At 37.7% G+C, this 15550-nt stretch overlaps 2 protein-coding genes across 2 annotated transcripts in view; both read left to right on the top strand.

Annotated features, from left to right (window-relative positions):
• Positions 1–979, top strand: part of LOC139700744 (protein turtle homolog A-like) — a gene marked incomplete at its 3' end in the record, with an annotated part of 336828 nt that extends 335849 nt beyond the window's left edge. Inside the window, exon 12 of the mRNA XM_071599180.1 lies at positions 861–979. Coding sequence (XP_071455281.1) covers positions 861–979 — 119 coding nt within the window. The remainder of the gene's footprint in view (positions 1–860) is intronic.
• Positions 980–10223: 9244 nt separating this feature from the next.
• Positions 10224–14760, top strand: LOC139700743 (uncharacterized). Its single transcript, XM_071599179.1, has 4 exons — positions 10224–10262; positions 10577–10694; positions 11344–11531; positions 14596–14760. The coding sequence occupies exons 1-4, from the start codon at positions 10224–10226 to the stop codon at positions 14758–14760; spliced, it is 510 nt and encodes a 169-aa protein (XP_071455280.1).
• Positions 14761–15550: the final 790 nt, after the last annotated feature.

Genomic DNA, 15550 nt, shown 5'->3' with positions numbered 1-15550 from the left:
ATTTAAAATCAACTCTTTAATTAATAAATATGCCGGTGTTCTGGGTATCTGGTATTACCTAACATAACAAATGGCACCTGTGTTATCACATACATGAATTTTCTTAATATTCTCTGAGATGTACTTGAAAACAGATAGATTCAATATTCAATCATTGCGAGTTGAATATTAATAATGGCACACTTAAAAGTTTTGCTCAGATCCTGTCAAGGTAATGCTTGTTTCAGTTCATGGGCTATAATTTAGATTGCTTTTAGTGTAACAAATTTCTTTTTCTTAAAAATACTAAAATTTATCAAGTTGAACATATGTACATGTGCTTAAACTTTGGACAATATTCAACATGTAACATGCTGACAACGTTTTCCTCAAAATTTGTAACAGGTGTTTTTAAATTTAAAAGATTGTTTATAAAATAAATGCTGGTTTGCATGATTTGAATTTCCTCAAAGCCTACAAATTATACTTTACTTGTGGGAAAGTTTTGAGTCATTTGAGTGCAGGAGGGGAGCATACAATAAGGTTGTGTAGGGCAAATAATATAAACCTCTGTGGTGATTTTGTGAATGAGCCAAGTTTTTGAGTTTCAATACATGCAATACGTAACAAATTCATGCCACAAATGTACAACTGAGATGATGATTTTCATCTTTTAGATGCCCTGGAGGGCAATGTCACCTTGAGAATATCAGCCCCAGCACCTCCCGAACCCTGCCTGGCATCCATTTTGTCAGAAGTGTGTCTCATTTTACTTTCTCTCCCCTCAACAACCTCTTCCCACCACCTCCCCCCCTCCCGCTCATCATCTATCATCACCCTTCCCTCCCTTCCCATTCCTCCCTCTCCCCCTGCCAACCCAGACTCTGCTTCTTCAGGTGCTTCAGAGTCATTTGGTATCCTACCACTGCTGGCGCTGCTCCTTGGAGCACTGCTTGCACTCTCGTCTATTGGCCTGGTTGCGGCACTGGCAGTCAGACGGCGGCGTCTTTCCCCAGGGCCCTCTAGCGGTGACTCAGCACCTGCCACACACCTCCTTGGTAAGTGAAATAGAAGCAAGGCAAATATGCTCACTTAATTTACTTTGAATACAACTGGAAAAAACTTTAAAATTTAAAAAAATATATAAAAATGGAAGCTTTTCGTAGTCCATTAAATGAAGAACACTATGTATATTTCCATTGGTCTTTATTTTTGTACAAATAGTTTTAACACTAAGGCGTCATTATCGCAACCCAAATTTTTACCCCTCCTTCCCCCCCTCTTTTACCCACCCCCCCCCTTTCCCTGATAAATGGTATATAAATGGACCATAACTTGATTAATTTGTACCTGATGATAATACCGAAGCATTGAAACTGGTTGTACAAAAATAAAGACCAGTGAAAATATACATTGTGTTCTTCATTTAATGAACATGAACTTCCACAAAGTTGAGTCTGAAATAATTCAATGCTTTTCAAAGTCCTTAATTGTATTCATAAGACTAAATGAATGATAAAAATAGTATAATAAACACATTTGTAATTCCAAAGAAACTGCAGGAGATGATGCAACAGTAACTTTTAACGGAGTCATCCGCTAATGTGCATCTCAGTGCAACAATGTCAGAGTGTAAAAATCATTCGCCTTGACCTTAACAAAATTTCAGACTTTAAGAGGACACCTTGATAGCTTAACAGGCTAAAGCACTAGACTGGGCATTGAGGGATCCAGGTTTGAATCCCGGTCAAGGCAAATGATTTTTACGCTCTGAAATTGTTGCATTGAAATGCACATTAGCGGATGACTCCATTAAAAGTTATTGTTGTGGCATCTCCCGCAGTTTCTTTGGAATTTATCAAGGTATAAACAGCCTAAGTATTCTACTGTTTCAGGCTTCACTTCATGGAAGTATTTCATATCCATATTAAAAGTACCAAGTCTTTTTAATATGAATAGCCTAAGTGTTTTAATGTTGGCTTTAACCTCGTGGACTGTGGTGCGTTGCGCATGACTACAAATGCCTGTGACATAGTATGCACAGTATTTCGTCACAACATCTTGTTTCTTTAAAGTCCCCAAAATTTCAGAGTTTAGGAAGACGCCTTAATAGCTTAACTGGCTAAAGCACTTGACGGGACATTGAGGGATCCGGGTTTCTTTCCCAGTCAAGGCAAATGATATTTACACTCTGAAATTGTCGCATTGACATCTGTAATTGATTAAAGAGTACTGAAATTGATTTAACCAAATTTTAATTTAATTGAATGAAAACTTAAATCACTCAATTTATCATATTGAATGAAGAGGAAAAGAAATAAGGAAATTAATTCCATCTTCTATGTCTACTTCTGGGAAAAACTTTGCTTCGCAAAATTTTATGTTAGAAAAAACAGGAAACCCTCCATGTTTTATGCATTGATTCCAAGTAGTCATATGATATGCCTCTAATAAGAGCAACCATTTGCGCCACAACTTTATGAATGAAGTATTTATCACAAACGGTGATATTTATTACATTAAAATACAAAATTACATTAAAATACAAAAACAAAATGCTTGAAAATGAAATATCCTTAATTTCTACTACTAGAGCTGATGAATATTTTTGTTGCGAGGAGTGAATCCTCTCTCCTGTCAGTCAAAAATCAACTATTTTGTGCAAATATCAATTTCCCTTAGACTCTTTGGAACACATCCTTTGCTCTAATCCAGGCTTGACTCTGAGAAGGCAATTTTTGGATTCTCTAATCCTCCTTCTGTAAAGATCTATGGATGTTTCCTCCTCTTCCCTCTCTTGAATGATTGTCAGTACTATCATCAATATCAGGCTCTTTTTCCAAAATAAGAGAAAATCATATTTAGATTCAACTTAATTATATTTTTTGATAACTATCTATTAATTCAATTGTGTTTTTGGTGCCAAAAGAGTACACTGAGTTGAAGAGCAATTTTCTTTTAATCTCGGCATCAATAGAATACATAAACCTAAATGAAGAAAATGTTTCAACTATTTTTAAAGTTTCATACATGCTTAAATAATTTTGGAATGGCTGGTCCCTTAGAGAGAATTAGAATATCTAATTAAGCATTTCAGGATAATTCAAACAATTTCTAAAATCAATGACCAAAACAAACAATAATAAACCTTAGTAAGATTCCTCTTGAACCAACTCTCCCCATCCTCATGAGAAATGAAAGGACATTCCTCCCCTCCGTCCCCCTTGAAGTCTTTGGCATGTATTTAAAGGGTAGGCACTCAGGATGTGGGCATCCCCCTCCAAGCACACAGGGGAATGCATGATTAAAGGCTAACAGAGGCAGCACCAGCCAACAATAGTTGCCTCTCAGCCACATGATTGGCAGTCGTTATTTACCATGTGATCATTTCCCTCCCCAAGGACTACAGCCCTGACGTGGTAGAAAGGCAGTTGCATTCTGGGACCCCTAGAGAGCTGTACTGATGGGTGCTGTGATATATGCTCCTGGTAGGGTCACCCATGTCAGAAAGGTCAATGGATGGAAGTCAGATGAAGAAAGAAAATTGTAATACTTGGATACCTTCATTTAATTGTTAATGGCACAAAAATATATTTTTCCACTAATCGCCCTGGAAAGTGTGGTCAATGATGTATGGTTCATTCAGTCTCTGTAGCTTAGACCTCTTCCCTTCTGTACCACATTTCACCTGACGTGTGGTGCAGTTGTGTGGGCATATCTCAGCCGACCTCTCCGCCAAAGCCCTCTCACACCTTTCAGGTGGCTCCTCTGTGCAGCAGCGCGGTCAGCTGTTCCGGGCGGGGCGAGGGGCCGGGATGGAGGTGTGCCCAAGTGATGGGGGGCAGAACAACCACGCATGTGAGAAGAAGGGCAAGTCAGGGGTGGCAGTGACAACGGGTAGCCAGGTGCAGCAACCTCCGCACCAGCAGGTGGATGTCAGCCGCGACCACTTTGTAGTGTCTTACACAGTCAAGGAGGTGAGTAATTTGGAGGATGCATGCAGTACCAGGAGGTGGGCAGTGTTTAAGCACTCATTCTGAGCGATCAGGAAGTCTAAGTATCCGATAAAATGTATTATATCTCAAATCAATGTCACTGTCAAGTAGAAAATTACCATCAGAAAGATGAACTAGTAAATATTAATGATTTAGTTTAAATAGTGTACCACAATAAATCATAGTAGTACCTCCTCTCTAATGTACTCGTACATAATATAACAAAACAATTCAAATGTAATTAGTAGTACAGTGTGCGGCAACATAACTACCTTTTTAAAGGGTTTTTGCCTTATTAAAAAGGGAGTTATTCTGCCACACCCTGTATTAGGTTGTATGAGGGTGGTCTGAAAAGTTCTCGGCCTTGTTCATAGATGAAAACCACCGCTCTCACTCTAGTTGGCAAAATTGCAAGCAGACACAATTTGAAAATCCAGGCCATTCCATCCTGCAGTTCTAGTCTGGAATTTAGAAGGTGAAGTGCACTAGTCACATATCATACATTGGACAGACAACACACAATGTCAATACAAAGTTCAAGGAATTCTTAGCCCACTTTAAAAATTACTGTTTTGAAAAATCGGCCATTGTAAAACACATTTACGAAACTTCCAACCATATTACTCTTAAAGAATTATCCCTAATTAACCACACCTAAATATTTGAAATCGACACCACCGAGAGCTTGCACATGCACTTGCACAAAGACAAAAATATGAACAACAAACCGAGAATCATCAACAGTCCCTTATTTAACTTGGATCCCGAGTCTTGACTACGGGCAATACTTCGTTACTGTTGTCTTTCCCAGTGTCAAACTCTTATTCCTTTTGATGATCACCTAGTTGACCAAAATACCGATATAGAGTTCCACAAAAAATCAATGTTGGCTATAGAATTATTATTATATATTATTATTAGGTCATCTACCCATTAAGGTAGGTTTTTAGATGGACACAGCTACTAAATAAATATTTTGTGGTTCCTACAAAATACAAAATCCAGTATCCTACTCTACATCAGGTCCCTCTTCATCTCTGAGTACTTCCTTCCTCCCTTCATCCCATCCAACATCCCTATCCTGCTGCTTCCCTTTCCTCGTTTGCCTAACATTCTCCCCTCTATCACAGTCTTCAACATCCCACTAACAGTCAATACCCCCTTCATCCACTTTTCCTGCCTCAATAGGATTTATCCCAACAAACCCCTCTCTTCGCCCACCATACCAAGTACTTCCTAATTTGTTTTCATCTCTGTCCATTTCATCTTTTCCATTCTTCTCCACACCCACTATTCAAAAGCCTCCAGTCTACGTCTATCCTCCTGCTTCAATGACCACGTTTCCATGCCGTACATAGCTACGCTCCATATCAAAGTTTTTCCGAGTCTTTTCTAAATATCCTTACTCAACATCCCTGTCATCAACTCCCTCCTCATTGTAAAAGCCTCTTTGCCTAGCGCAATCCTTCTCCTTACGTCCCTACTACTTTGACCGTGTTAGTCCAAAACACTTCCAAGATACATAAACTGATCTACCTGCTCTAGTTTTTCCCTCCAATGGTCCTAAGGTTATGCAATTTTCTAGAAAGAAAAAGGCTAAGCTAAACATTAAAATAGAAGGGCAAAAACTAGAGCAGGCAATAGAATTGTCACCTTACAAATATTCTGAATTTATCTGATTGAAATGAATTATTTATGGATCACAGAGTAAGCAGGAAAAGAGTTATAGGGATAAAGTTTCCTTTAATAACGTAAATTCCGACTTCTTTGTCTTTTTCTCCATCAAAAAGGAACTTTGCAAGAGGCCAAATGGGCATGTACCTATGAGTTAATCAACAAGTGTAATGTATGAGTCCATTAACTTGAATTAAGTTGGGTACTTGGCTAAAACCATTACCTTCAAGCTCTCTTGCCTAACTGTCCTTACTCAAAGAGTCTTCTTACAGAATTTGGTTTTGTAAGATTTGCAGTCAGTAATTTTATGAGAAAATGAAGAAGAGGTATTCGATCATGTAACTTTGCCAAATTTATCATCTATGGCAAGTATTTTGTATTATTGGTAAAAGATTTAGTGAAGGAATTAGATAGTCTTGGGAAGATCAAGCAGATGTTTTTGTAAAATGTTAACACGTTCACAAAGGTACTGGATCCTCAAATGTTTTTCTGGCACAGAATGGCGAGTTATTCAAATAAATACTCCACTAAATGTACATTATTGTATGAATCACAAACAAGAACCAATGTAAAACACTGCAACTATTCTGGTATTGAAAGATCATGAGATCACTTAATAATAATAATTGTATTGGTCCAGCGATCAAGTACATAAGTATATGATGTAGGACAAGTCAGAAGATAGTAAAATAATATACAAATTACTAGAACAGAGCACTCTATAACAATATTACACTTCATCATTAATGAAATCCACAACCTTGTAATTCATTTCCTGTTGTAACATTGCTTTAATTTTGGATTTAAAAACGGAAAAACTATTGATACCCTTTAACTCATTGGATAATACATTGTAAAGTTTTAAACCCATTGAGTTTGGACCACACAAAGAACTTGTAGTGCATACATATGGGAAATGAAGACCATTAGAATTTCTTGTGAAGTGGCTGTGTATAGCACTGTTTTTATAAAATTTGGTAAAATTATTGTAAGTATACAATAACACATATAAAATATATACACAAGGAACAGGGAACAGGCCCAGCTTTCTAAAACTGGCTTTACAAGGGGCAAGATAATTGGAATTTGTTATTAGCCTCACTGCTCTTTTTTGCATTTTAAAAATTCTGGATGCATGGGGTGATGAACCCCAGAACAAGATACCATATGTTAAGTGGGAATAAAACTGCCCATAATACAAAGTCAACAGCACATCTTGAGATACCGTGGATCTTAAGGATCGAATTAAAAAGCATTTGGCACTTAGCTTGTTAGACAGATTATTAATATGTAATTCCCAAGTCAGTGAAGCATCGAGGTGTAGCCCAAGAAATTTCACACTACCCACCTGGGGAATTGGCTTTTGGTTAACTTGAACACTAATAGAGTTGCTTGTTTTGTTCTTATTATTAAAATAGACAATTTGGGACTTCTCAACATTCAGATCAAGGAGGTTGTTGGAGCACCAGTTACTTAAATTATCAAAACTAAATTGCATTGATTGGACACAGTGTCTAAGTCAGTTGATGAAACAAGGACATTTGTATCATCTGCATACAGAACAGGAAGGGCACCAAGAATATTTGAGAGAATATGAGATAAGTCATTAACATAGATTAGAAACAAAATGGGCCCCAAAACAGAATCCTGTGGGACACCCTGAGTTACCCGTTGTTTAAGTGAGGGGTAAAAGCAACCATTTAATTTGATAACAACTTGCTGGGATCTATTGCTCAGGTGCAATTGAATCCAATTATTAGCTCCACCTTGAATACCAAGGCAATAAAGCTTTTTTAAGAGTAGAGGGTGATTCACAGTATCAAAAGCCTTGCTGAGGTCGAAGAACATAGCAGCAATTTTTAATTTACTGTCCAAAGCAAACAGAATATGATTAATTACATCACAAACAGCAGATATTATGGACTTCCCTCGACGGAAACCATGTTGATTAGAAGACAAGAGGTTGTTACTGTCCAAGAATGATACGAGTCTATTAAATACCTTTTCAAATATTTTAGAAAAAACAGATTGGATTGATATTGGGCGATATGAATTCAGATCTGAAGTATTATCTTTAGACTTATTAAGAGGAATCACTTGCCCTTTGACCGCACATTGTGGTCTACTGCAATCATGTTATATAAAATACCAGTGCCTCGTAATGCCTGCTGTAATTTATCCCATGGGTGAGGTCCAGTTATGGCATAATTTCAGATGTAGATGAATGTCTGTTCTATCTATTAACTCTGGTATCTAAACACTTCAAGCATGGACCTCACTGGCTTCACATCAAGTACAGTCCTGGGTTCCAGAGGACCCAGACTTTTATAATCTATTTCTAGTAACAATATTTACTGCCCAAGAAAGAAATGAGTGAATATTGAATAAGGATAATAATTTATACAGAGATTGTGCAGAAATGGTTTATATTACAAAAAGAAAATACATAATTAATTTTTCATTGAAATGAAAATGAAATATATTGTTCAAGGTTAATATTTTATCAAAACAAAAAATATAAAAATCAATCAAATTCAGCCTGTTAGTTTAATTAATATGAATTTACTTTAATTCACATGAGTTGGAAATGCAATTAATGCACATTATTTGAGTATCTTTCATGTTGTGGTTCTGGCATACAAAGTGCTCCATTTGTCGCATGTTGAAGTGTATTTACTGTCTCCACCAGAGCAGAAGCTGCACCCACCCCTCTCTCTTCCTTTTTCACCTCTAATTTTTTCAGGCTCCTGTCTTACCATAGAAACTTTAATGCCTGTCGACTTATTACTCCGAATAATGGTTTTCTGGTAATTTTTCGCTCTGGTATCTTCAAAACACCTGTCTGATTCACCTGAAATAAGATCAACACCTCTAACTCAGGTTGACTAGATTCCAAAATAAACCTGGCTGGAGCCACATATTCAGTCCCTCTCGCTGATACCCCTCCTACACACCTGTTTGGAAAAGGAGCTCAATCTTCAAGGGATGTTGTACAAACAGTTTTATACCCTTCAATATCCAGAGTATTGAAAATCAGTTATTGGAATCAGAAGTACTTATCACTGAAAACAACCCAAGTGTTTTGTGTTTATGTGAATATTGGATGCACAAAAATGAAGTAAGGGTTGTTAATATCCTTGAGTGTGACCTCTCAGGAATTTTTGGCCACTCAGAATACAAAAAAATGGTGGTGCATTAATCCTCACGATGCAATTGAGAGTAATGAACAATGTAGATTGCACATATGATGACTTGATAGAAGAAAAAATGATTGAATATTGCATGGTTTGCCTGAAAAATGATCAATCTGTCATTTATATAGCATTAGTGTAATGATCTCCTTCAGAAAAATTGGACATTTTTCTGAAAAAATTGAACTGTCTCCAAGACAATGTTTAATTATTCCTATGATCCATATTTTGTAATGACAGATGACTTTCATGGCAACATCTTGTCAACCTGAAGTTCAAGAAGTGAATTTATGCCTACATTAAATTGATATAATATGTACACAACAAACTACATGCCCACTCACATCACAAGTTCTCAGATATACATATATAATATTTTTTTAAACCTTGAAAAATCACCTATGACAACAACAATCCTAGCATCATCCTTTTCCAATTACAATGTATTGTTTGCAACCTTTAAATTAAACTAAGTATATCACCCAAAATTCACTTCTAAGATAAACTATTCTCAAGGAAATCATCTTGATTATGCTGAAAGATTGAAAAATGAGACTCAGGATAATGTTCATAGATTATACAGCAACAAAAAATGTTTCGAGGAATTTTGCATTTAATTTTTCTATCATTTAATGTTATCTTTCCTAATATGCAGAGCAAACAACAGGTGCAAAAAGCCTTGAAAAACAACTGAGTGAACAATGAAATCGTACAACAATCAAGAAGTCTCCTAGAAATGGCTGCAAAAACCATAAATAATCATGAACCAACCTAATTGAAGGAATACATAGCTTGCAAAAAGAAATATCAAAATCTATTGTCTGCAGCTAAGCATGCCTACAATAATAATAGAATCATATTAGCTGAAGACAAATTAAAAGAATCCTGGAGTGTAATAAATAGTTTCAAATGGCCCTCACTCCCTCACATGCACCTCCAGTTAAATAATCCACAAAGAAATTTAGCCACTAATCTTGCATATACAAAATTTACACCACCACTAATTTACAATAATATAAACACTAAACAAAGTAGCTCTAATGCAATAAACAAACAATGCAAATTAATAATACCTCCCACATTCCAAGTGGTGGTAATTCTTTCTACTTAATTCCAAGAAACTGCAAGAGATGCCACGACATTAACTTTTAATGGAGTCATCCGCTAAGTGTGCATTATATTGCAACGATTTCAGAATGTTATGATCATTTGCCTTGACTGGGATTCGAAATGGGATCCCTCAATGTCTGGCCGAGTGCTTTAGGTAGTTAAGATACTGAGGCATACTCTTACACTCCGAAATTTTGGGGGCTTTGAAGGAATAAAATGCCATGACAAAATACAATGCATACAATGTCACAGGCACTACACACAGGTCAACTGCATGTATATCCTGTATATCTCTGTCTGGAAAAAGAATGAGGTAATGCAGTAAATCAACTGCATACAAATTGTAGTCCTGGAGATGATGGAGTCCCAAGTTCTGTGATTAAATTCTGCTATCCTTACATTAGAGAACGCCAACTTTTTTAAATCAATGAATCCCTCTCCAATAGTATTTCATGAGTCATTGAATGCTAGCTCCATCCTCACTCTGACATCAGTGAAATAAAGCTACTTGCTTCTCAAGTATTTCTTGTGATGCTTACAAAATATATATCATGAGGGCACTTTGCATTTGCCTCTTCACTGGCAAGCAGAAAAACGTATAATGTAGCCTTGTGTGCCTTCCAATAGGTAGGTGCTGTGAGTGGTGACGAGGCCAGGGGTAATGTGGCAGTCAATGGGTCATGCGGTGGAACTCCAGCATCACCCCTGAGCACCCGACCAGACATCCTGGCATCCAAGCCCAAAAGTAAGGTCAATATTTAGCTCATGGTGCATAAAGGTTTCATTAACTGCACAGTTTTCATCCTTGACTGAAATGCTGCAGCATTCTTTGGTCTACTTGCTAAGACAATCAATTGGACCCTCTTTTTGATCTGACAAGGTAAAAACTAAATTTTTAGTCAAGTGAAGTAAAAACTGCCATATATGCATCAATATTTCAAGTCCTGAAATTAAAATGTTCCTTAAGAGGAAATTTAAGTTCATACAGCCCAGGGAGAATACAATACATGTATACTAGACAAAAATGCTTGTCATTATTTACCTTGGTACCTTATTTCACTGGCAATTATTTCAGGAAAATCCTGCTCTGATGACAGAAAAGCTCTGATAATGGAGTCATTTATTTCACCTTTTCAGATAAATTAATATTTGACAGTCTATTGTTAAATATGTATGTTACCCAACAGCAATTCCTAAATATTGATCATATTGCTACTCAAAAGATATAAGAAAATTACAAGCTCACATAATACTGTTAATAATTATGATCTGATGATAACTTTGGTCTTATTCTTAGTTGTGAGATGGACTAGAGCTATTTTTTTCAGGTTTTAAGCAATTTCTGTTTCTTTTTCTCTCTTTATTCCTTGCTTATGACCATGATCAACCAATAGATGGGATGGAGCGAGCCAAGAGACCGGAAGTACTCTTCCGCAAGTCAGAAGATGTTGTGTTCCCTGCAGCAGTTGACCACACAGAAGGTCTCAATGGTAGCTTGCAACAGAAAGACCCCTCCTCGCTACCTCAACCAGCAAACCTTTACCAACGAACATTGAACCTCACCTCTACCATAGCACCAAAGGTGAGAGAGATGTTAATTCTTTTCCATGGCCTGAATAATTGGCGTGCAAACATCAACAATTATTCAAAGAGTCTTTGCTGATTATCTCTGTGATATAATTGAAAGGCCTTATGTCTGCAGTCTTATCTATTCCCAGTAAGTCACTCTTGAATCTGGCCAATGAGTTCCTCATATGTATCCTATTAATTTTTCCTCGTATTCATAGATGCGATATTTCTCCTCATGTATGAGGAGAAATATTTGTTTCTGTGATTTCTCTAATGATGACCAAAGTCTATTCTCATGAAAACGATATTCCTAATTTTTCACCGCATTTTATGATAAAATATTTTGTAACAGCCTTTCTTTCAAACATTGAATCTTACCCTCTTCATATATTGGGCATGCCTGGTATAGATGCACTCCTTTTTTTCAGTGAGCAATGCACATGTGCATATGTACATAAAAAGGCACAATTCACCAGCTGAATTTAAAACTCAATGTGCCTTACCTTCATAGCTCTGAAGTGTAAGCTGAAATGCCTTTTGCTGAAAAGAATGTCCTTGAGCACCAATGTACCCATGAAATATATAATTTACCCAATACTAATTGACTACAATCCCCCACAGCCCATCTCTCTGCAAGTTCACTAGCTGTGCTACATAAATGTCTCTGCTGGGCCCATAATTCTCTGTATCAAGCCAATTTCCTGGATAGAATTTAACTCCTCTGGCACTGAACCACCAGGGCTTTTCTCAAAGGTACAAATCATGCACCAGTCCTCATAGATTACTTATGCAAGAACTTCTGTTGGAAGTAAAGGCATCCCAGCCCTTACAGCGACTACTTTCAGGGAGTTTATGGTCTATAATTTGTCATATCACACAAATGATTTTGGGGGTACTCATAAATTAACTTGTAGCTTTGATAAACGGCCTAAATTCATTTGGCAAAAACCATGTCCATAGTTCTTTCAGGCTGGTGAAAGTGTCATGTCTGTGGTTCTTTAAAAATGGCAATGGGGTACAGAGAGAGGGGGTATCTGAAGTGTGTATATAGCATGGTTCAGAGAGTATTTGAATTGTGGTTATAGCATCCTTTCACATGATTTACAAAGAATCAATAGAGTTGGAGTAATTTTGGGTGTTAGTCTTCCTTGCCTCATTACCTCTTTGTCTTCCATTGATTTTACTGGTCTTCAACATCTAGATCTACATAATACCCTACAAGCTGCCGCAAGGGTGTGTGGTGGGGTGTGTTAGGTCACCAGCCATAAAAGAGAATAAAACCACATACAAAACCAACATATTAATGTATATCTACACCCACAATGGCATACATATTCATGTAAAAACCTTTTTAACTTTCACACATGCAAATACATAAAACTATCAACTAAAAAATACACATGCACCTTAGATTAAAGTAAAAATGTATCCAATAATGTGCAAATTAGAATTGAAAAGTAACAAGGGGAAATTCCACTACCACATGGACTTGAAACTCATGGTCTCCACCCCCCAGGGACACAGGTAGGGAATGTGACTCACTGTAGCAAGCAGCAGAACCACCCCCCTACAGGGATGATAGGGACGGAGAGACAAGGGATGGTAGGAGAATCATGAAAACAAACAAAGCAGGGCAAGCAATATAAAAAAGAGCACTACTTACTCTAATGGCAGTCCCATGCGGTCATGCGGGAAGGATTTTGACAACAAATCATACAAGATTATTGAAAGTGCATGCATTTGAGTAGAACTAATCATTCCCTAGTCGCTGTCTTTGGATGATGGGTGTTACCCAGTTCAATTGGTCCTGTTCCCTGCTTTTTGTTTTGTATTCCAGTGGCATATTCAATGTCCAAACTGTGCATCTATCTAATAACTCTCATACCACTGCAAGTATGCTATTAGAACAATGGGAAACAGGAGGGAGAGTAACGTGAAAGGTGAAAGCGGCCAAATTAGAGGTCCATTGGTTGGTATTAGCCACTCCCACTCATTTACACTTCTCACTCCACCAATATCCTCTCCTCCACCCCCCACTCATTCATTCCCATGCTCTCCCCTCACCATGCCACAAGATTTGGTCTATTCTCAGAGCTCTTCCAGCTCCCTCCCAAAGCACTCCCCAAGATGGGAGAGGAGTGACTACTGACATGTAATCAGGAAACATTCCTTATACCTTGCCTACACCAGCCATTTAAATTTGAACAATTAAAATTCACACCAAATCCTTATTGTAGAAGATATCAAGACATTGAAATTGATGGTCCATTTAAAATGAGAATGGCCTGCCACTCAAATAGAACATAATCACTTTTTTGGCACTATCATCTCATTTGGTAGTCATACACCTTTTGTAGAAGATGTGCTTTGTTCTTCCTTATTGTTCTTTTATATTGTAGTGTCCAAACGGGAGGAATGCCTGAATGTAATCCCAAAAAAAGGTGCAAATATTATTTTTTGCATTTATCAAAAATAATTTTTGAGAAAATTTTCAAACACTAATCATCTCAGGTTAACAATCCAAGGATTGGTCAGTAGCACCTCTGAAAAATTCACTGTTTTCTATCAATCTTGTTGTTCCCTCAAGGCATTCTTAGCATCAACATTTTCCATTATTTGATTTTCATAGTTCATATTTGGCCTTCCTCTGCCATTCTTCCCATCCATGCGAGTGAATTTCACTAGCAATATAAGAGCTTAGAATGTATAAGGTGGGCTTTATCCTTAACTACACTTATCCTTAACTATCCTTTTATCTTTGATTAAGAGCGATCTAACATTTTTTAAATAATTTATTTGTAAAAGTTGAATTTTATTTTATGCTGTTAGTCAATTTGCTATGCACATGTGCTCCAAATTTCATTGATTTGACTCAATACTGCATTAGCGGCAGTTATTACAATTTGAAACATGTTCCATTCACCTACAGCTGCCTCTTATGATAAAAAATATCCTTTGCACAATTTGTTATGCATAAGAAATGAATGAAAGTTGTTGGAAAAGTCACGTGGATAGGCCAGAACCACTTAAAGAGTAAGATTAAGATTTAGGTTGAGTATGTATGTTTGTGTTTGCAGGCACAGCTCATTGTAGAGGAGGGGCGGAGCAGCACACGAAGGGTACGGGCATGGGCAGAGGAGAAGGTGCCCTGCCACACTGGTGGAGGGGAGCTCAACGGCAGCTTCATCAAGGAGCAGCTTATGTCTGCCACTGGCGCCCACATCCCCGAGAGCTGTGTCTGAGGGGAGCCGCTCTCTCTCCTTCCAAGGCTGAAGGCATTGTGTGGCCAGGCATGAGGATTACAGGGCCCTCCATCCCTTCCCTGCCGCTCTTCCTGGACCCACCTGGGCCCCAATGTGCAGAGAATGGTCCCCAGGGTCACCCTTCTCCCTCCTCACATGCCCCACCTCCCCTGGCCCCAGTGACACATTGGATTGAATGAGGGCAAATAAAACACAACAAGGCGTAAACTAAAATGAAGATGAAAGTTCTTGACTCAATACTTCCCTCACAAATGGATCTCTCCCCTCTCCTATCCCCTGACTGATTCCGCAACCCCCTCCAGTTCCATTGCTGCATCTGATTGCCCCTTCTCCCATCCCCACATCCTGACCACCTACAGTTCAGCATTTGACACGATATCTTTCAATTTAAAGAATGATTGAAAGTGGGCATTAACTAGAATTAAGGTACAACAACGATCATTATTTATGTGACTGATTAGGTGGAAGGCGTCCTCAAGACTTTCTAGGAAAAACATGTGAGGCAATTGCCATGAAAGCCAATGAAAACAACGAGACAGTTTTTTATTGGAACTCCATATAGGAAACATGATATGATGGGAATTCCCATTTATTTCATCACTGCTGCGTTGCAATGAAAAATTGAAAATGTGACCAAGGGTGTTGTTTTTTATCAAGAAAAACTATTAAGGAAATGAAAAACTACATTTTTTTGCTGTGCAGAGGCCCCAAAACAATCACACACAAACTCATAAATTTAATTTCCATACAGGATATCATTGTCCCCATA

The sequence above is a fragment of the Hetaerina americana genome, unplaced genomic scaffold (genome assembly GCF_022747635.1).
Source record: "Hetaerina americana unplaced genomic scaffold, ioHetAmer1.1.p SCAF_108, whole genome shotgun sequence".
Taxonomy (NCBI): Eukaryota; Metazoa; Arthropoda; class Insecta; order Odonata; family Calopterygidae; genus Hetaerina; species Hetaerina americana.
The sequence above is the reverse complement of the archived record's forward strand: the minus strand, read 5'-3'. Positions and strand labels throughout refer to the sequence as shown.

Excerpts from the sequence above, each read along its gene's own strand:
- LOC139700743 (XM_071599179.1), top strand. The coding sequence starts at position 10,224 with ATGTATATCCTGTATATCTCTGTCTGGAAAAAGAATGAG. Across the intron at positions 10,263-10,576 it reads CTGTCTGGAAAAAGAATGAG|GTAGGTGCTGTGAGTGGTGA; the intron begins GTAATGCAGTAA and ends GCCTTCCAATAG. Across the intron at positions 10,695-11,343 it reads CCTGGCATCCAAGCCCAAAA|ATGGGATGGAGCGAGCCAAG; the intron begins GTAAGGTCAATA and ends ATCAACCAATAG.